Below are 16472 nucleotides of genomic sequence, written 5' to 3'. Positions count from 1 at the left end.
ATCACATTACACACAGACATACAGTATATCACACACATCACATTACACACAGACATACAGTATATCACACACATCATATCACACACAGACATACAGTATATCACACACATCATATTACACACAGACATACAGTATATCACACACATCATATTACACACAGACATACAGTATATCACACACATCACATTACACACAGACATACAGTATATCACACACATCACATTACACACAGTCATACAGTATATCACACACATCACATTACACACAGACATACAGTATATCACACACATCATGTCACCAGTCTGGTTCTATGTCTTTCAGGAACCATCGTCAGTATTGGAGATCCCAAGAAGAAGTACACACGCTATGAGAAGATCGGCCAGGGGTGAGACACACACACACACACACACACACACACACACACACACACTGCAGAGGTGAGTCCATTTACATGTTCACCTTTTTGTGCTTTTATCCATATCTAAGTAACAGATTGGACTCTACTCTCTCTCTCTCTCTCTCTCTCTCTCTCTCTCTCTCTCTCTCTCTCTCTCTCTCTCTCTCTCTCTCTCTCTCTCTCTCGCTCGCTCTCTCTCGCTCTCTCTCTCTCTCTCTCTCTCTCTCTCTCTCTCTCTCGCCTTCTCTCGCTCTCTTTTCTCTCTCTCTCTCTCTCTCTCTCTCGCTCTCTGTTTCTCTCTCTCGTCTCTCTCTCTCTCGCTCTCTCTCTCTCTCTCGCTCTCTGTTTCTCTCTCTCTCTCTCTCTCGCCATCTCTCGTTCTTTCTCTCTCACTCTCCCTTTCTCTCTCTCTCTCGCTCTCTGTTTCTCTCTGTCTGGGTCTCTCTATCGCTATTTCTCATTCTCTCTCTCTCCCTCTCTCTCGTTCTCTCTCTCTCTCTCTCTCTCTCATTCTCTCTCTCTCGCTCTCTCTCTCTCTCTCTCTCTCCCTCTCTCTCGTTCTCTCTCTCAGAGCGTCTGGTACTGTCTACACAGCCATCGATGTTGCCACTGGTGCAGAGGTATTGTCCCTTCCTGTGTCAACACCAACACACACACACATTCAGACTGACATACAGTACAAACTAAGTATGCCATTCACACAACAGACCTGACACAGACCTAGAACGTGTGTGTGTGTGTGTGTGTGTGTTTACAGGTAGCTATCAAACAGATCAACCTCCAGAAACAGCCGAAGAAGGAGCTGATCATCAACGAGATCCTGGTGATGAAGGAGTTACAGCAACCTAACATCGTCAACTACGTAGACAGGTAACACACACACACCTCAGAGGTACGCCTGTGTCAGTACTCTGTGTGTTGGACTCAGTTATTTACTTTGTTTCTGTGTGTGTGTGTGTGTGTGTGTGTGTGTGTGTGTGTGTGTGTGTGTGTGTGTGTGTGTGTGTGTGTGTGTGTTAGTTTCCTGGTAGGTGAGGAGTTGTTTGTGGTGATGGAGTATCTGGCCGGAGGTTCGCTAACGGACGTTGTCACGGAAACATGCATGGACGAGGCTCAGATCGCTGCTGTGTGCAGAGAGGTACACGCACACACGCACACTGCCGCTGTCTGCCGAAAGGTATATACTCACACACACTCAGTCACAGAGCACAGGGAGGTGTGTGTGACGGTGTGTCCTGTGTGTGTCCTGTGTGTGTCCTGTGTGTGTCCTGTGTGTGTCCTGTGTGTGTCCTGTAGTGTCTGCAGGCTCTGGAGTTCCTCCATGCCAACCAGGTGATCCACAGAGACATCAAGAGTGACAACGTTCTGCTGGGAATGGACGGATCTGTCAAGCTCAGTAAGAACACACACACACACGGTCACGTATACTCCCTCTCCAGCGCTCTAGGTCACCAGGCTGCTCATTATTACACACACGGTCACGTATACTCCCTCTCCAGCGCTCTAGGTCACCAGGCTGCTCATTATTACACACACGGTCACGTATACTCCCTCTCCAGCGCTCTAGGTCACCAGGCTGCTCATTATTACACACACGGTCACGTATACTCCCTCTCCAGCGCTCTAGGTCACCAGGCTGCTCATTATTACACACACGGTCACGTATACTCCCTCTCCGGCGCTCTAGGTCACCAGGCTGCTCATTATTACACACACGGTCACGTATACTCCCTCTCCGGCGCTCTAGGTCACCAGGCTGCTCATTATTACACACACGGTCACGTATACTCCCTCTCCAGCGCTCTAGGTCACCAGGCTGCTCATTATTACACACACGGTCACGTATACTCCCTCTCCAGCGCTCTAGGTCACCAGGCTGCTCATTATTACACACACGGTCACGTATACTCCCTCTCCGGCGCTCTAGGTCACCAGGCTGCTCATTATTACACACACGGTCACGTATACTCCCTCTCCGGCGCTCTAGGTCACCAGGCTGCTCATTATTACACACACGGTCACGTATACTCCCTCTCCGGCGCTCTAGGTCACCAGGCTGCTCATTATTACACACACGGTCACGTATACTCCCTCTCCGGCGCTCTAGGTCACCAGGCTGCTCATTATTACACACACGGTCACGTATACTCCCTCTCCGGCGCTCTAGGTCACCAGGCTGCTCATTATTACACACACGGTCACGTATACTCCCTCTCCGGCGCTCTAGGTCACCAGGCTGCTCATTATTACACACACGGTCACGTATACTCCCTCTCCGGCGCTCTAGGTCACCAGGCTGCTCATTATTACACACACGGTCACGTATACTCCCTCTCCGGCGCTCTAGGTCACCAGGCTGCTCATTATTACACACACGGTCACGTATACTCCCTCTCCGGCGCTCTAGGTCACCAGGCTGCTCATTATTACACACACGGTCACGTATACTCCCTCTCCGGCGCTCTAGGTCACCAGGCTGCTCATTATTACACACACGGTCACGTATACTCCCTCTCCGGCGCTCTAGGTCACCAGGCTGCTCATTATTACACACACGGTCACGTATACTCCCTCTCCGGCGCTCTAGGTCACCAGGCTGCTCATTATTACACACACGGTCACGTATACTCCCTCTCCGGCGCTCTAGGTCACCAGGCTGCTCATTATTACACACACGGTCACGTATACTCCCTCTCCGGCGCTCTAGGTCACCAGGCTGCTCATTATTACACACACGGTCACGTATACTCCCTCTCCGGCGCTCTAGGTCACCAGGCTGCTCATTATTACACACACGGTCACGTATACTCCCTCTCCGGCGCTCTAGGTCACCAGGCTGCTCATTATTACACACACGGTCACGTATACTCCCTCTCCGGCGCTCTAGGTCACCAGGCTGCTCATTATTACACACACGGTCACGTATACTCCCTCTCCGGCGCTCTAGGTCACCAGGCTGCTCATTATTACACACACGGTCACGTATACTCCCTCTCCGGCGCTCTAGGTCACCAGGCTGCTCATTATTACACACACGGTCACGTATACTCCCTCTCCGGCGCTCTAGGTCACCAGGCTGCTCATTATTACACACACGGTCACGTATACTCCCTCTCCGGCGCTCTAGGTCACCAGGCTGCTCATTATTACACACACGGTCACGTATACTCCCTCTCCGGCGCTCTAGGTCACCAGGCTGCTCATTATTACACACACGGTCACGTATACTCCCTCTCCGGCGCTCTAGGTCACCAGGCTGCTCATTATTACACACACGGTCACGTATACTCCCTCTCCGGCGCTCTAGGTCACCAGGCTGCTCATTATTACACACACGGTCACGTATACTCCCTCTCCGGCGCTCTAGGTCACCAGGCTGCTCATTATTACACACACGGTCACGTATACTCCCTCTCCGGCGCTCTAGGTCACCAGGCTGCTCATTATTACACACACGGTCACGTATACTCCCTCTCCGGCGCTCTAGGTCACCAGGCTGCTCATTATTACACACACGGTCACGTATACTCCCTCTCCGGCGCTCTAGGTCACCAGGCTGCTCATTATTACACACACGGTCACGTATACTCCCTCTCCGGCGCTCTAGGTCACCAGGCTGCTCATTATTACACACACGGTCACGTATACTCCCTCTCCGGCGCTCTAGGTCACCAGGCTGCTCATTATTACACACACGGTCACGTATACTCCCTCTCCGGCGCTCTAGGTCACCAGGCTGCTCATTATTACACACACGGTCACGTATACTCCCTCTCCGGCGCTCTAGGTCACCAGGCTGCTCATTATTACACACACGGTCACGTATACTCCCTCTCCGGCGCTCTAGGTCACCAGGCTGCTCATTATTACACACACGGTCACGTATACTCCCTCTCCGGCGCTCTAGGTCACCAGGCTGCTCATTATTACACACACGGTCACGTATACTCCCTCTCCGGCGCTCTAGGTCACCAGGCTGCTCATTATTACACACACGGTCACGTATACTCCCTCTCCGGCGCTCTAGGTCACCAGGCTGCTCATTATTACACACACGGTCACGTATACTCCCTCTCCGGCGCTCTAGGTCACCAGGCTGCTCATTATTACACACACGGTCACGTATACTCCCTCTCCGGCGCTCTAGGTCACCAGGCTGCTCATTATTACACACACGGTCACGTATACTCCCTCTCCGGCGCTCTAGGTCACCAGGCTGCTCATTATTACACACACGGTCACGTATACTCCCTCTCCGGCGCTCTAGGTCACCAGGCTGCTCATTATTACACACACGGTCACGTATACTCCCTCTCCGGCGCTCTAGGTCACCAGGCTGCTCATTATTACACACACGGTCACGTATACTCCCTCTCCGGCGCTCTAGGTCACCAGGCTGCTCATTATTACACACACGGTCACGTATACTCCCTCTCCGGCGCTCTAGGTCACCAGGCTGCTCATTATTACACACACGGTCACGTATACTCCCTCTCCGGCGCTCTAGGTCACCAGGCTGCTCATTATTACACACACGGTCACGTATACTCCCTCTCCGGCGCTCTAGGTCACCAGGCTGCTCATTATTACACACACGGTCACGTATACTCCCTCTCCGGCGCTCTAGGTCACCAGGCTGCTCATTATTACACACACGGTCACGTATACTCCCTCTCCGGCGCTCTAGGTCACCAGGCTGCTCATTATTACACACACGGTCACGTATACTCCCTCTCCGGCGCTCTAGGTCACCAGGCTGCTCATTATTACACACACGGTCACGTATACTCCCTCTCCGGCGCTCTAGGTCACCAGGCTGCTCATTATTACACACACGGTCACGTATACTCCCTCTCCGGCGCTCTAGGTCACCAGGCTGCTCATTATTACACACACGGTCACGTATACTCCCTCTCCGGCGCTCTAGGTCACCAGGCTGCTCATTATTACACACACGGTCACGTATACTCCCTCTCCGGCGCTCTAGGTCACCAGGCTGCTCATTATTACACACACGGTCACGTATACTCCCTCTCCGGCGCTCTAGGTCACCAGGCTGCTCATTATTACACACACGGTCACGTATACTCCCTCTCCGGCGCTCTAGGTCACCAGGCTGCTCATTATTACACACACGGTCACGTATACTCCCTCTCCGGCGCTCTAGGTCACCAGGCTGCTCATTATTACACACACGGTCACGTATACTCCCTCTCCGGCGCTCTAGGTCACCAGGCTGCTCATTATTACACACACGGTCACGTATACTCCCTCTCCGGCGCTCTAGGTCACCAGGCTGCTCATTATTACACACACGGTCACGTATACTCCCTCTCCGGCGCTCTAGGTCACCAGGCTGCTCATTATTACACACACGGTCACGTATACTCCCTCTCCGGCGCTCTAGGTCACCAGGCTGCTCATTATTACACACACGGTCACGTATACTCCCTCTCCGGCGCTCTAGGTCACCAGGCTGCTCATTATTACACACACGGTCACGTATACTCCCTCTCCGGCGCTCTAGGTCACCAGGCTGCTCATTATTACACACACGGTCACGTATACTCCCTCTCCGGCGCTCTAGGTCACCAGGCTGCTCATTATTACACACACGGTCACGTATACTCCCTCTCCGGCGCTCTAGGTCACCAGGCTGCTCATTATTACACACACGGTCACGTATACTCCCTCTCCGGCGCTCTAGGTCACCAGGCTGCTCATTATTACACACACGGTCACGTATACTCCCTCTCCGGCGCTCTAGGTCACCAGGCTGCTCATTATTACACACACGGTCACGTATACTCCCTCTCCGGCGCTCTAGGTCACCAGGCTGCTCATTATTACACACACGGTCACGTATACTCCCTCTCCGGCGCTCTAGGTCACCAGGCTGCTCATTATTACACACACGGTCACGTATACTCCCTCTCCGGCGCTCTAGGTCACCAGGCTGCTCATTATTACACACACGGTCACGTATACTCCCTCTCCGGCGCTCTAGGTCACCAGGCTGCTCATTATTACACACACGGTCACGTATACTCCCTCTCCGGCGCTCTAGGTCACCAGGCTGCTCATTATTACACACACGGTCACGTATACTCCCTCTCCGGCGCTCTAGGTCACCAGGCTGCTCATTATTACACACACGGTCACGTATACTCCCCTCTCCGGCGCTCTAGGTCACCAGGCTGCTCATTATTACACACACGGTCACGTATACTCCCTCTCCGGCGCTCTAGGTCACCAGGCTGCTCATTATTACACACACGGTCACGTATACTCCCTCTCCGGCGCTCTAGGTCACCAGGCTGCTCATTATTACACACACGGTCACGTATACTCCCTCTCCGGCGCTCTAGGTCACCAGGCTGCTCATTATTACACACACGGTCACGTATACTCCCTCTCCGGCGCTCTAGGTCACCAGGCTGCTCATTATTACACACACGGTCACGTATACTCCCTCTCCGGCGCTCTAGGTCACCAGGCTGCTCATTATTACACACACGGTCACGTATACTCCCTCTCCGGCGCTCTAGGTCACCAGGCTGCTCATTATTACACACACGGTCACGTATACTCCCTCTCCGGCGCTCTAGGTCACCAGGCTGCTCATTATTACACACACGGTCACGTATACTCCCTCTCCGGCGCTCTAGGTCACCAGGCTGCTCATTATTACACACACGGTCACGTATACTCCCTCTCCGGCGCTCTAGGTCACCAGGCTGCTCATTATTACACACACGGTCACGTATACTCCCTCTCCGGCGCTCTAGGTCACCAGGCTGCTCATTATTACACACACGGTCACGTATACTCCCTCTCCGGCGCTCTAGGTCACCAGGCTGCTCATTATTACACACACGGTCACGTATACTCCCTCTCCGGCGCTCTAGGTCACCAGGCTGCTCATTATTACACACACGGTCACGTATACTCCCTCTCCGGCGCTCTAGGTCACCAGGCTGCTCATTATTACACACACGGTCACGTATACTCCCTCTCCGGCGCTCTAGGTCACCAGGCTGCTCATTATTACACACACGGTCACGTATACTCCCTCTCCGGCGCTCTAGGTCACCAGGCTGCTCATTATTACACACACGGTCACGTATACTCCCTCTCCGGCGCTCTAGGTCACCAGGCTGCTCATTATTACACACACGGTCACGTATACTCCCTCTCCGGCGCTCTAGGTCACCAGGCTGCTCATTATTACACACACGGTCACGTATACTCCCTCTCCGGCGCTCTAGGTCACCAGGCTGCTCATTATTACACACACGGTCACGTATACTCCCTCTCCGGCGCTCTAGGTCACCAGGCTGCTCATTATTACACACACGGTCACGTATACTCCCTCTCCGGCGCTCTAGGTCACCAGGCTGCTCATTATTACACACACGGTCACGTATACTCCCTCTCCGGCGCTCTAGGTCACCAGGCTGCTCATTATTACACACACGGTCACGTATACTCCCTCTCCAGGCGCTCTAGGTCACCAGGCTGCTCATTATTACACACACGGTCAGGTATACTCCCTCTCCGGCGCTGTAGGTCACCAGGCTGCTCATTATTACACACACGGTCACGTATACTCCCCTCTCCAGCGCTCTAGGTCACCAGGCTGCTCATTATTACACACACGGTCACGTATACTCCCTCTCCGGCGCTCTAGGTCACCAGGCTGCTCATTATTACACACACGGTCACGTATACTCCCTCTCCGGCGGTGTAGGTCACCAGGCTGCTCATTATTACACACACGGTCACGTATACTCCCTCTCCGGCGCTCTAGGTCACCAGGCTGCTCATTATTACACACACGGTCACTTATACTCCCTCTCCAGCGCTCTAGGTCACCAGGCTGCTCATTATTACACACACGGTCACGTATACTCCCTCTCCAGCGCTCTAGGTCACCAGGCTGCTCATTATTACACACACGGTCACGTATACTCCCTCTCCAGCGCTCTAGGTCACCAGGCTGCTCATTATTACACACACGGTCACGTATACTCCCTCTCCAGCGCTCTAGGTCACCAGGCTGCTCATTATTACACACACGGTCACGTATACTCCCTCTCCAGCGCTCTAGGTCACCAGGCTGCTCATTATTACACACACGGTCACGTATACTCCCTCTCCGGCGCTCTAGGTCACCAGGCTGCTCATTATTACACACACGGTCACGTATACTCCCTCTCCAGCGCTCTAGGTCACCAGGCTGCTCATTATTACACACACGGTCACGTATACTCCCTCTCCGGCGCTCTAGGTCACCAGGCTGCTCATTATTACACACACGGTCACGTATACTCCCTCTCCAGCGCTCTAGGTCACCAGGCTGCTCATTATTACGGACACCTGTCACCATCGTTATGCTCACCACGCCTCATCAGACTCACGTGGACTCCATCCAGTCAGAAGTTTACATACACTTAGGTTGGAGTCATTAAAACTCGTTTTTCAACAACTTTTTCAACAACTTTTGGCAAGTTGGTTAGGACATCTACTTTGTGCATGACACAAGTAATTTTTCTAACAATTGTTTACAGACCGATTATTTCACTTATAATTCACTGTATCACAATTCCAGTGGGTCAGAAGTTTACATACACTAAGTTGACTGTGCCTTTAAACAGCTTGGAAAATTCCAGAAAATTATGTCATGGCTTTAGAAGCTTCCAATAGGCTAATTGACATCATTTGAGTCAATTGGAGGTGTACCTGTGGATGTATTTCAAGGCCGACCTTCAAACTCAGTGCCTCTTTGCTTGACATCATGGGAAAATCAAAAGAAATCAGCCAAGACCTCAGAAAAAAAATGTAGACCTCCACAAGTCTGGTTCATCCTTGGGAGCAATTTCCAAACGCCTGAAGGTACCATGTCCATCTGTACAAACAATAGTACGCAACTATAAACACCATGGGACCACGCAGCCGTCATACCACTCAGGAAGGAGACTCGTTCTGTCTCCTAGAGATGAACGTACTTTGGTGCGAAAAGTGCGAATCAATCCCAGAACAACAGCAAAGGACCTTGTGAAGATGATGGAGGAAACAGGTACAAAAGTATCTATATCCACAGTAAAACGAGTCCTATATCGACATAACCTGAAAGGCCGCTCAGCAAGGAAGAAGCCGCTGCTCCAAAACCGCCATAAATAAGTCAGACTATGGTTTGCAACTACACATGGGGACAAAGATCGTACTTTTTGGAGAAATGTCCTCTGGTGTGATGAAACAAAAATAGAACTGTTTGGCCATAATGACCATCGTTATGTTTGGAGGAAAAAGGGGGATGCTTGCAAGCTGAAGAACACCATCCCAACCGTGAAGCACGGGGGTGGCAGCATCATGTTGTGGTAGTGCTTTGCTGCAGGAGGGACTGGTGCACTTCACCAACTAGATGGCACCATGAGGCAGGAAAATTATGTGGATATATTGAAGCAACATCTCAAGACATCAGTCAGGAAGTTAAAGCTTGGTCGCAAATGGGTCTTCCAAATGGACAATAACCCCAAGCATACTTCCAAAGTTGTTGCAAAATGGCTTAAGGACAACAAAGTCAAGGTATTGGAGTGGCCATCACAAAGCCATGACCTCAAACCTATAGAACATTTGTGGGCAGAACTGAAAAAGCATGTGCGAGCAAGGAGGCCTACAAACCTGACTCAGTTACACCAGCTCTGTCAGGAGGAATGGGACAAAATTCACCCAACTTATTGTGGGAAGCTTGTGGAAGGCTACCCAAAATGTTTGACCCAAGTTAAATAATTTAAAGGCAATGCTATCAATTACTAATTGAATGTATGTGAACTTCTGACCCACTGGGAATGTGATGAAAGAAATAAAAGCTGAAATAAATAATTATCTCTACTATTATTCTGACATTTCACATTCTTAAAATAAAGTGGTGATCCTAACTGACCTAAAACAGGGATTTTTTACTAGAATTAAATGTCAGGAATGGTGAAAAACGGAGTTTAAATGTGTTTGGCTAAGATGTATGCAAACTTCCGACTTTAACTGTATGTCACTCCCTTTGGTTCCTCCCCCAGGCGTTATTGACTCTGTTCTTGTTTCATGTCTGTGAGCTTTTTCTGTTTCTTGTTTTGTATTACGTTCTATTTATTAATTCCCAACTCCCAGTGTACACATTACACACACACTTTCTGTCTGCCTCCTCTTCCTCTCTCCTTTCCACTCTTCCCCTCTCCTCCTTCTCCCCTCTCCTCCTTCTCCCCCTCTCCTCCTTCTCCCCCTCTCCTCTGTAGCTGGTTCTGGGTTCTGTTCCTAGATAATATGCCTTGCCAATCTTAAGTGTCCTTTTGTTTTGTGTCCTATCATTGTATTGGCTTGACAATCACACTAATTAGCTGTTTTCTCTCCTCTGTCTAGCTGAATGTGACTAGATGAATGTTTCATATTAGCTTGACAGTCACGCTAACTTGGATCTTATTGCATTGTACCCTGTCATTATAGTGCTGGGTTGACCTTCCCTCTAACATGTCTGTTCTCTCCCCTCCCTCTCCAGCTGACTTTGGGTTCTGTGCCCAGATCACTCCAGAGCAGAGTAAGAGGAGCACCATGGTGGGGACTCCCTACTGGATGGCTCCTGAGGTGGTGACCAGGAAGGCCTACGGACCCAAGGTGGACATCTGGTCCCTGGGCATCATGGCTATAGAGATGGTGGAGGGAGAGCCCCCTTACCTCAACGAGAACCCACTCAGGGTGAGGATGGATTTGTGTGTGTGGGGGGGGGTGTCCAGGCGGGGGCATGCGTGTGTGTGTCCAGGCATTGCACTTGGTGGCCACTAATGTTCAGTGTGTGTCTGTCTGTCTCCTACAGGCCCTCTACCTGATAGCCACCAATGGGACTCCAGAGCTCCAGTCTCCAGAGAAGTTATCTCCAGTGTTCAGGTCCTTCCTGTCCCGCTGTCTGGAGATGGATGTAGAGAAGAGAGGAGGGGGGAAAGAACTACTGCAGGTACACACACACACAGACAAACACATACACACACACCGTGATGAGAGTAGTTTTGTTTCATTGGTTGATCTCCTGTCTTCCCTGCAGCATCCATTCCTAAAGCTGGCCAAGCCTCTCTCCAGCCTCACCCCTCTCATCCTGGCAGCCAAGGAGGCCATGAAGAGTAACCGCTAACCCTGGTTAGCCACAGATACACTGGATTCCTATGTCTCTGTGTTAGCCTGACCGCTAACTGCTAACTACTAGCCTTACCAGCTAACTTCCAGCCCTACTGTGCCATCTCGTCAGTGCCTCTCTAACTGACAGCATCTCCTCCTTGATGCTAAACGCTAGCCTGCTAGCGCCCTGGCTCGTACACCTACAAGTCACACAAGTCAGCCTCCTGCTCTGTTTGACTCCCCTTCCCCTCTGTCCTTCACCCCTCACTCCATATCACACACCAGTCTTCCTATGTCTCTTACCCCCTCCCTCCCTGTCTGTCCCTCACCCCCCCTTCCCCTCTGTCCTTCACCCCTCACTCCATATCACACACCAGTCTTCCTATGTCTCTTACCCCCTCCCTCCCTGTCTGTCCCTCACCCCCTTCCCCTCTGTCCTTCACCCCTCACTCCATATCACACACCAGTCTTCCTATGTCTCTTACCCCCTCCCTCCCTGTCTGTCCCTCACCCCCCTTCCCCTCTGTCCTTCACCCCTCACTCCATATCACACACCAGTCTTCCTATGTCTCTTACCCCCTCCCTCCCTGTCTGTCCCTCACCCGCCCTCCATTTTCCTCACCCTCTTTTTCATTCAGACGTTGAGGTTTTCTTGTTCTGTTTGTCTCTCTGCCTGCTACCTGTTCTTTCTCTCTCTACTCTGACTAAGAAACTTAAAGGTGCAATCTGTCATTTTTGTTTGTCCCACAAACAAATAGTTCATTTCAAGCCTACAGTATCAGTGTTGCAGGACACCTGCAAATAAAACTACAGATTGCACCTTTAACAAAATGAAAGAAAATAATTGCTGTATGGAACTATCTCGGTATTCAATTCAAATATTTTGGCAGCAAAACCAAATAAAACATTTCAAAATCGTTTTGTATATTATGTACTTTGACAAACGTTGAGGGGGGGAAAAATCTGGATATTTAGACAACTGTTTTTTAATGTGTATGAATACTTTTCATTTTGTTTTTTGTAACTAACATTCTGCTAGAAACGTTTCATAACGGTGTGCCTTAATGAACACAACCTCTAGGCTCTATGGGGGGGTGAAGCCCAACTGTCACTTCATTAAGGTGAATTTTCACTTAGTCTCCCATTGACATCAACGCATGACTACGTGAAAACGTGACTTAAGTGGAAGTTAGGATTTTCTCCAATGATTGGCCAATCAAAAAGCATAGTTCCATTCCATTTCACAGACATTCCAGTCAGAGAGGTTGATTGGTTGTCTGATGAGGGGGAGGATTTTAATGAGTATCCTCTTCTGTTGTTCATTTTTAATTAATGAAGCCAAACCTTTTTTTACTGGAAACAATGTATTTTCAAACAGTCTATGTAAATGATTATTAAAGATAGACTTGAACTAATTATTGTGTGTGTGTCTCTGTGTAGAACATTATAGGTGAAGTACTGTGTCTGTGTAGAACATTATAGGTGAAGTACTGTGTCTGTGTAGAACATTATAGGTGAAGTACTGTGTCTGTGTAGAACATTATAGGTGAAGTACTCTGGCTGTGTAGAACATTATAGGGTGAAGTACTGTGTCTGTGTAGAACATTATAGGTGAAGTACTGTGTCTATGTAGAACATTATAGGTGAAGTACTGTGTCTATGTAGAACATTATAGGTGAAGTACTCTGGCTGTGTAGAACATTATAGGTGAAGTACTCTGGCTGTGTAGAACATTATAGGTGAAGTACTCTGGCTGTGTAGAACATTATAGGTGAAGTACTCTGGCTGTGTAGAACATTATAGGTGAAGTACTCTGGCTGTGTAGAACATTATAGGTGAAGTACTCTGGCTGTGTAGAACATTATAGGTGAAGTACTCTGGCTGTGTAGAACATTACAGGTGAAGTACTCTGGCTGTGCCAGTGGAGGGCATTCTGCGTTCACTGCTTTTCACTGTAGATTTTCACGGGCCTATCTCCCTCTCTCTCTCTCTTTCCCCCACCCCTTTACCCCACTCTCTTTCTCACTCCCTCCCTCCCTTTTCTCTCTCTCCGCTCCTCCTTTCTCTCTCCCTTCTCTCCCACGCTCTCTTTCTCAATCATAGTGTTTAATCTCTCAGGTCTTTAACAGCTGGATTATAGTGTAATTATGGGACCAATATAAAGCACTGATTGTTAGATGGTTTCACATTGACATATGTAAGCTATGCAATACCCAATAGCATCTGTAGTTGGGGAACATTTATGTTTTGATAGCTCTGTGTGTGTGTGTGTGTGTGTGTGTGTGTGTGTGTGTGTTAACCAGCGAGGCCCGGTGTGAGACTGGGCTGATCAGGTGTCAGACAGAGAGCAGAGCTGAGGAAGAGATGGAGTTCTGAAGGTCTGTTTTAGAGGTAGACAGACTACTGAGGAAGAGATGAGTCCTGAAGGTCTGTTTTAGAGGTAGACAGACTACTGAGGAAGAGATGGAGTCCTGAAGGTCTGTTTTAGAGGTAGACAGACTACTGAGGAAGAGATGGAGTCCTGAAGGTCTGTTTTAGAGGTAGACAGACTACTGAGGAAGAGATGGAGTCCTGAAGGTCTGTTTTAGAGGTAGACAGACTACTGAGGAAGAGATGGAGTCCTGAAGGTCTGTTTTAGAGGTAGACAGACTACTGAGGAAGAGATGAGTCCTGAAGGTCTGTTTTAGAGGTAGACAGACTACTGAGGAAGAGATGGAGTTCTGAAGGTCTGTTTTAGAGGTAGACAGACTACTGAGGAAGAGATGAGTCCTGAAGGTCTGTTTTAGAGGTAGACAGACTACTGAGGAAGAGATGGAGTCCTGAAGGTCTGTTTTAGAGGTAGACAGACTACTGAGGAAGAGATGAGTCCTGAAGGTCTGTTTTAGAGTTAGACAGACTACTGAGGAAGAGATGGAGTTCTGAAGGTCTGTTTTAGAGGTAGACAGACTACTGAGGAAGAGATGGAGTTCTGAAGGTCTGTTTTAGAGGTAGACAGACTACTGAGGAAGAGATGGAGTTCTGAAGGTCTGTTTTAGAGGTAGACAGACTACTGAGGAAGAGATGGAGTCCTGAAGGTCTGTTTTAGAGGTAGACAGACTACTGAGGAAGAGATGAGTCCTGAAGGTCTGTTTTAGAGTTAGACAGACTACTGAGGAAGAGATGAGTCCTGAAGGTCTGTTTTAGAGGTAGACAGACTACTGAGGAAGAGATGGAGTCCTGAAGGTCTGTTTTAGAGGTAGACAGACTACTGAGGAAGAGATGAGTCCTGAAGGTCTGTTTTAGAGGTAGACAGACTACTGAGGAAGAGATGGAGTTCTGAAGGTCGGTGTGTCGAGACAACGTATAGAGACAACCTATAGAGACAACCTATAGAGACAACCTATAGAGACAACCTATAGAGACAACCTATAGAGACAACGTATAGAGACAACCTATAGAGACAACGTATAGAGACAACGTATAGAGACAACCTATAGAGACAACGTATAGAGACAACGTATAGAGACAACCTATAGAGACAACGTATAGAGACAACCTATAGAGACAACGTATAGAGACAACCTATAGAGACAACCTATAGAGACAACCTATAGAGACAACGTATAGAGACAACCTATAGAGACAACCTATAGAGACAACCTATAGAGACAACCTATAGACAACCTATAGAGACAACCTATAGAGACAACGTATAGAGACAACCTATAGAGACAACGTATAGAGACAACGTATAGAGACAACCTATAGAGACAACCTATAGAGACAACCTATAGAGACAACCTATAGACAACCTATAGAGACAACCTATAGAGACAACCTATAGAGACAACCTATAGAGACAACCTATAGAGACAACCTATAGAGACAACCTATAGAGACAACCTATAGACAACGTATAGAGACAACGTATAGACAACCTATAGAGACAACCTATAGAGACAACGTATAGAGACAACGTATAGAGACAACGTATAGAGACAACGTATAGACAACCTATAGAGACAACGTATAGAGACAACCTATAGAGACAACCTATAGAGACAACCTATAGAGACAACGTATAGAGACAACCTATAGAGACAACCTATAGAGACAACCTATAGAGACAACCTATAGAGACAACCTATAGAGACAACGTATAGAGACAACCTATAGAGACAACCTATAGAGACAACCTATAGACAACCTATAGAGACAACCTATAGAGACAACGTATAGAGACAACCTATAGAGACAACCTATAGAGACAACCTATAGAGCTGTGTGTTATTTGGTTCAGGGAGAGAGTGGGACTTGTGTGTTTCTGAAGAGAGGAGAGAGGGGGAGGCCGGATCCTAAACCTAAAACCTCTCAGCAGGCTGGTGAGTGACAGACAGTAAGCTCTTTACTGCAGTACTGGAGGACTGAGTTACTGGGTGACCAGAGCTCTTTACTGCAGTACTGGAGGACTGAGTTACTGGGTGACCAGAGCTCTTTACTGCAGTACTGGAGGACTGAGTTACTGGGTGACCAGAGCTCCTTACTGCAGTACTGGAGGACTGAGTTACTGGGTGACCAGAGCTCCTTACTGCAGTACTGGAGGACTGAGTTACTGGGTGACCAGAGCTCCTTACTACAGTACTGGAGGACTGAGTTACTGGGTGACCAGAGCTCCTTACTACAGTACTGGAGGACTGAGTTACTGGGTGACCAGAGCTCTTTACTGCAGTACTGGAGGACTGAGTTACTGGGTGACCAGAGCTCCTTACTGCAGTACTGGAGGACTGAGTTACTGGGTGACCAGAGCTCCTTACTACAGTACTGGAGGACTGAGTTACTGGGTGACCAGAGCTCCTTACTGCAGTACTGGAGGACTGAGTTACTGGGTGACCAGAGCTCCTTACTACAGTACTGGAGGACTGAGTTACTGGGT

The 16472-nt window shown here is 49.1% G+C and overlaps 1 protein-coding gene across 3 annotated transcripts in view; it reads left to right on the top strand.

The window, feature by feature from the left end:
• The window catches only part of LOC106595887 (serine/threonine-protein kinase PAK 2), a 35720-nt gene extending 22745 nt beyond the window's left edge, over nt 1-12975 (top strand). For all 3 annotated transcript variants that reach the window (XM_045698978.1, XM_045698976.1, XM_045698977.1), the window contains exons 8-15: nt 322-385; nt 969-1017; nt 1155-1267; nt 1418-1535; nt 1694-1793; nt 10950-11146; nt 11265-11402; nt 11490-12975. In XM_045698978.1, coding sequence (XP_045554934.1) covers nt 322-385; nt 969-1017; nt 1155-1267; nt 1418-1535; nt 1694-1793; nt 10950-11146; nt 11265-11402; nt 11490-11576 — 866 coding nt within the window. In that variant the 3' untranslated portion in view covers nt 11577-12975. The remainder of the gene's footprint in view (nt 1-321; nt 386-968; nt 1018-1154; nt 1268-1417; nt 1536-1693; nt 1794-10949; nt 11147-11264; nt 11403-11489) is intronic.
• The last annotated feature ends 3497 nt before the right edge of the window (nt 12976-16472 follow it).

This window comes from Salmo salar, chromosome ssa17, assembly GCF_905237065.1.
Source record: "Salmo salar chromosome ssa17, Ssal_v3.1, whole genome shotgun sequence".
Lineage (NCBI taxonomy): Eukaryota > Metazoa > Chordata > Actinopteri > Salmoniformes > Salmonidae > Salmo > Salmo salar.
This window is presented reverse-complemented; position numbering and strand designations above follow the sequence as displayed.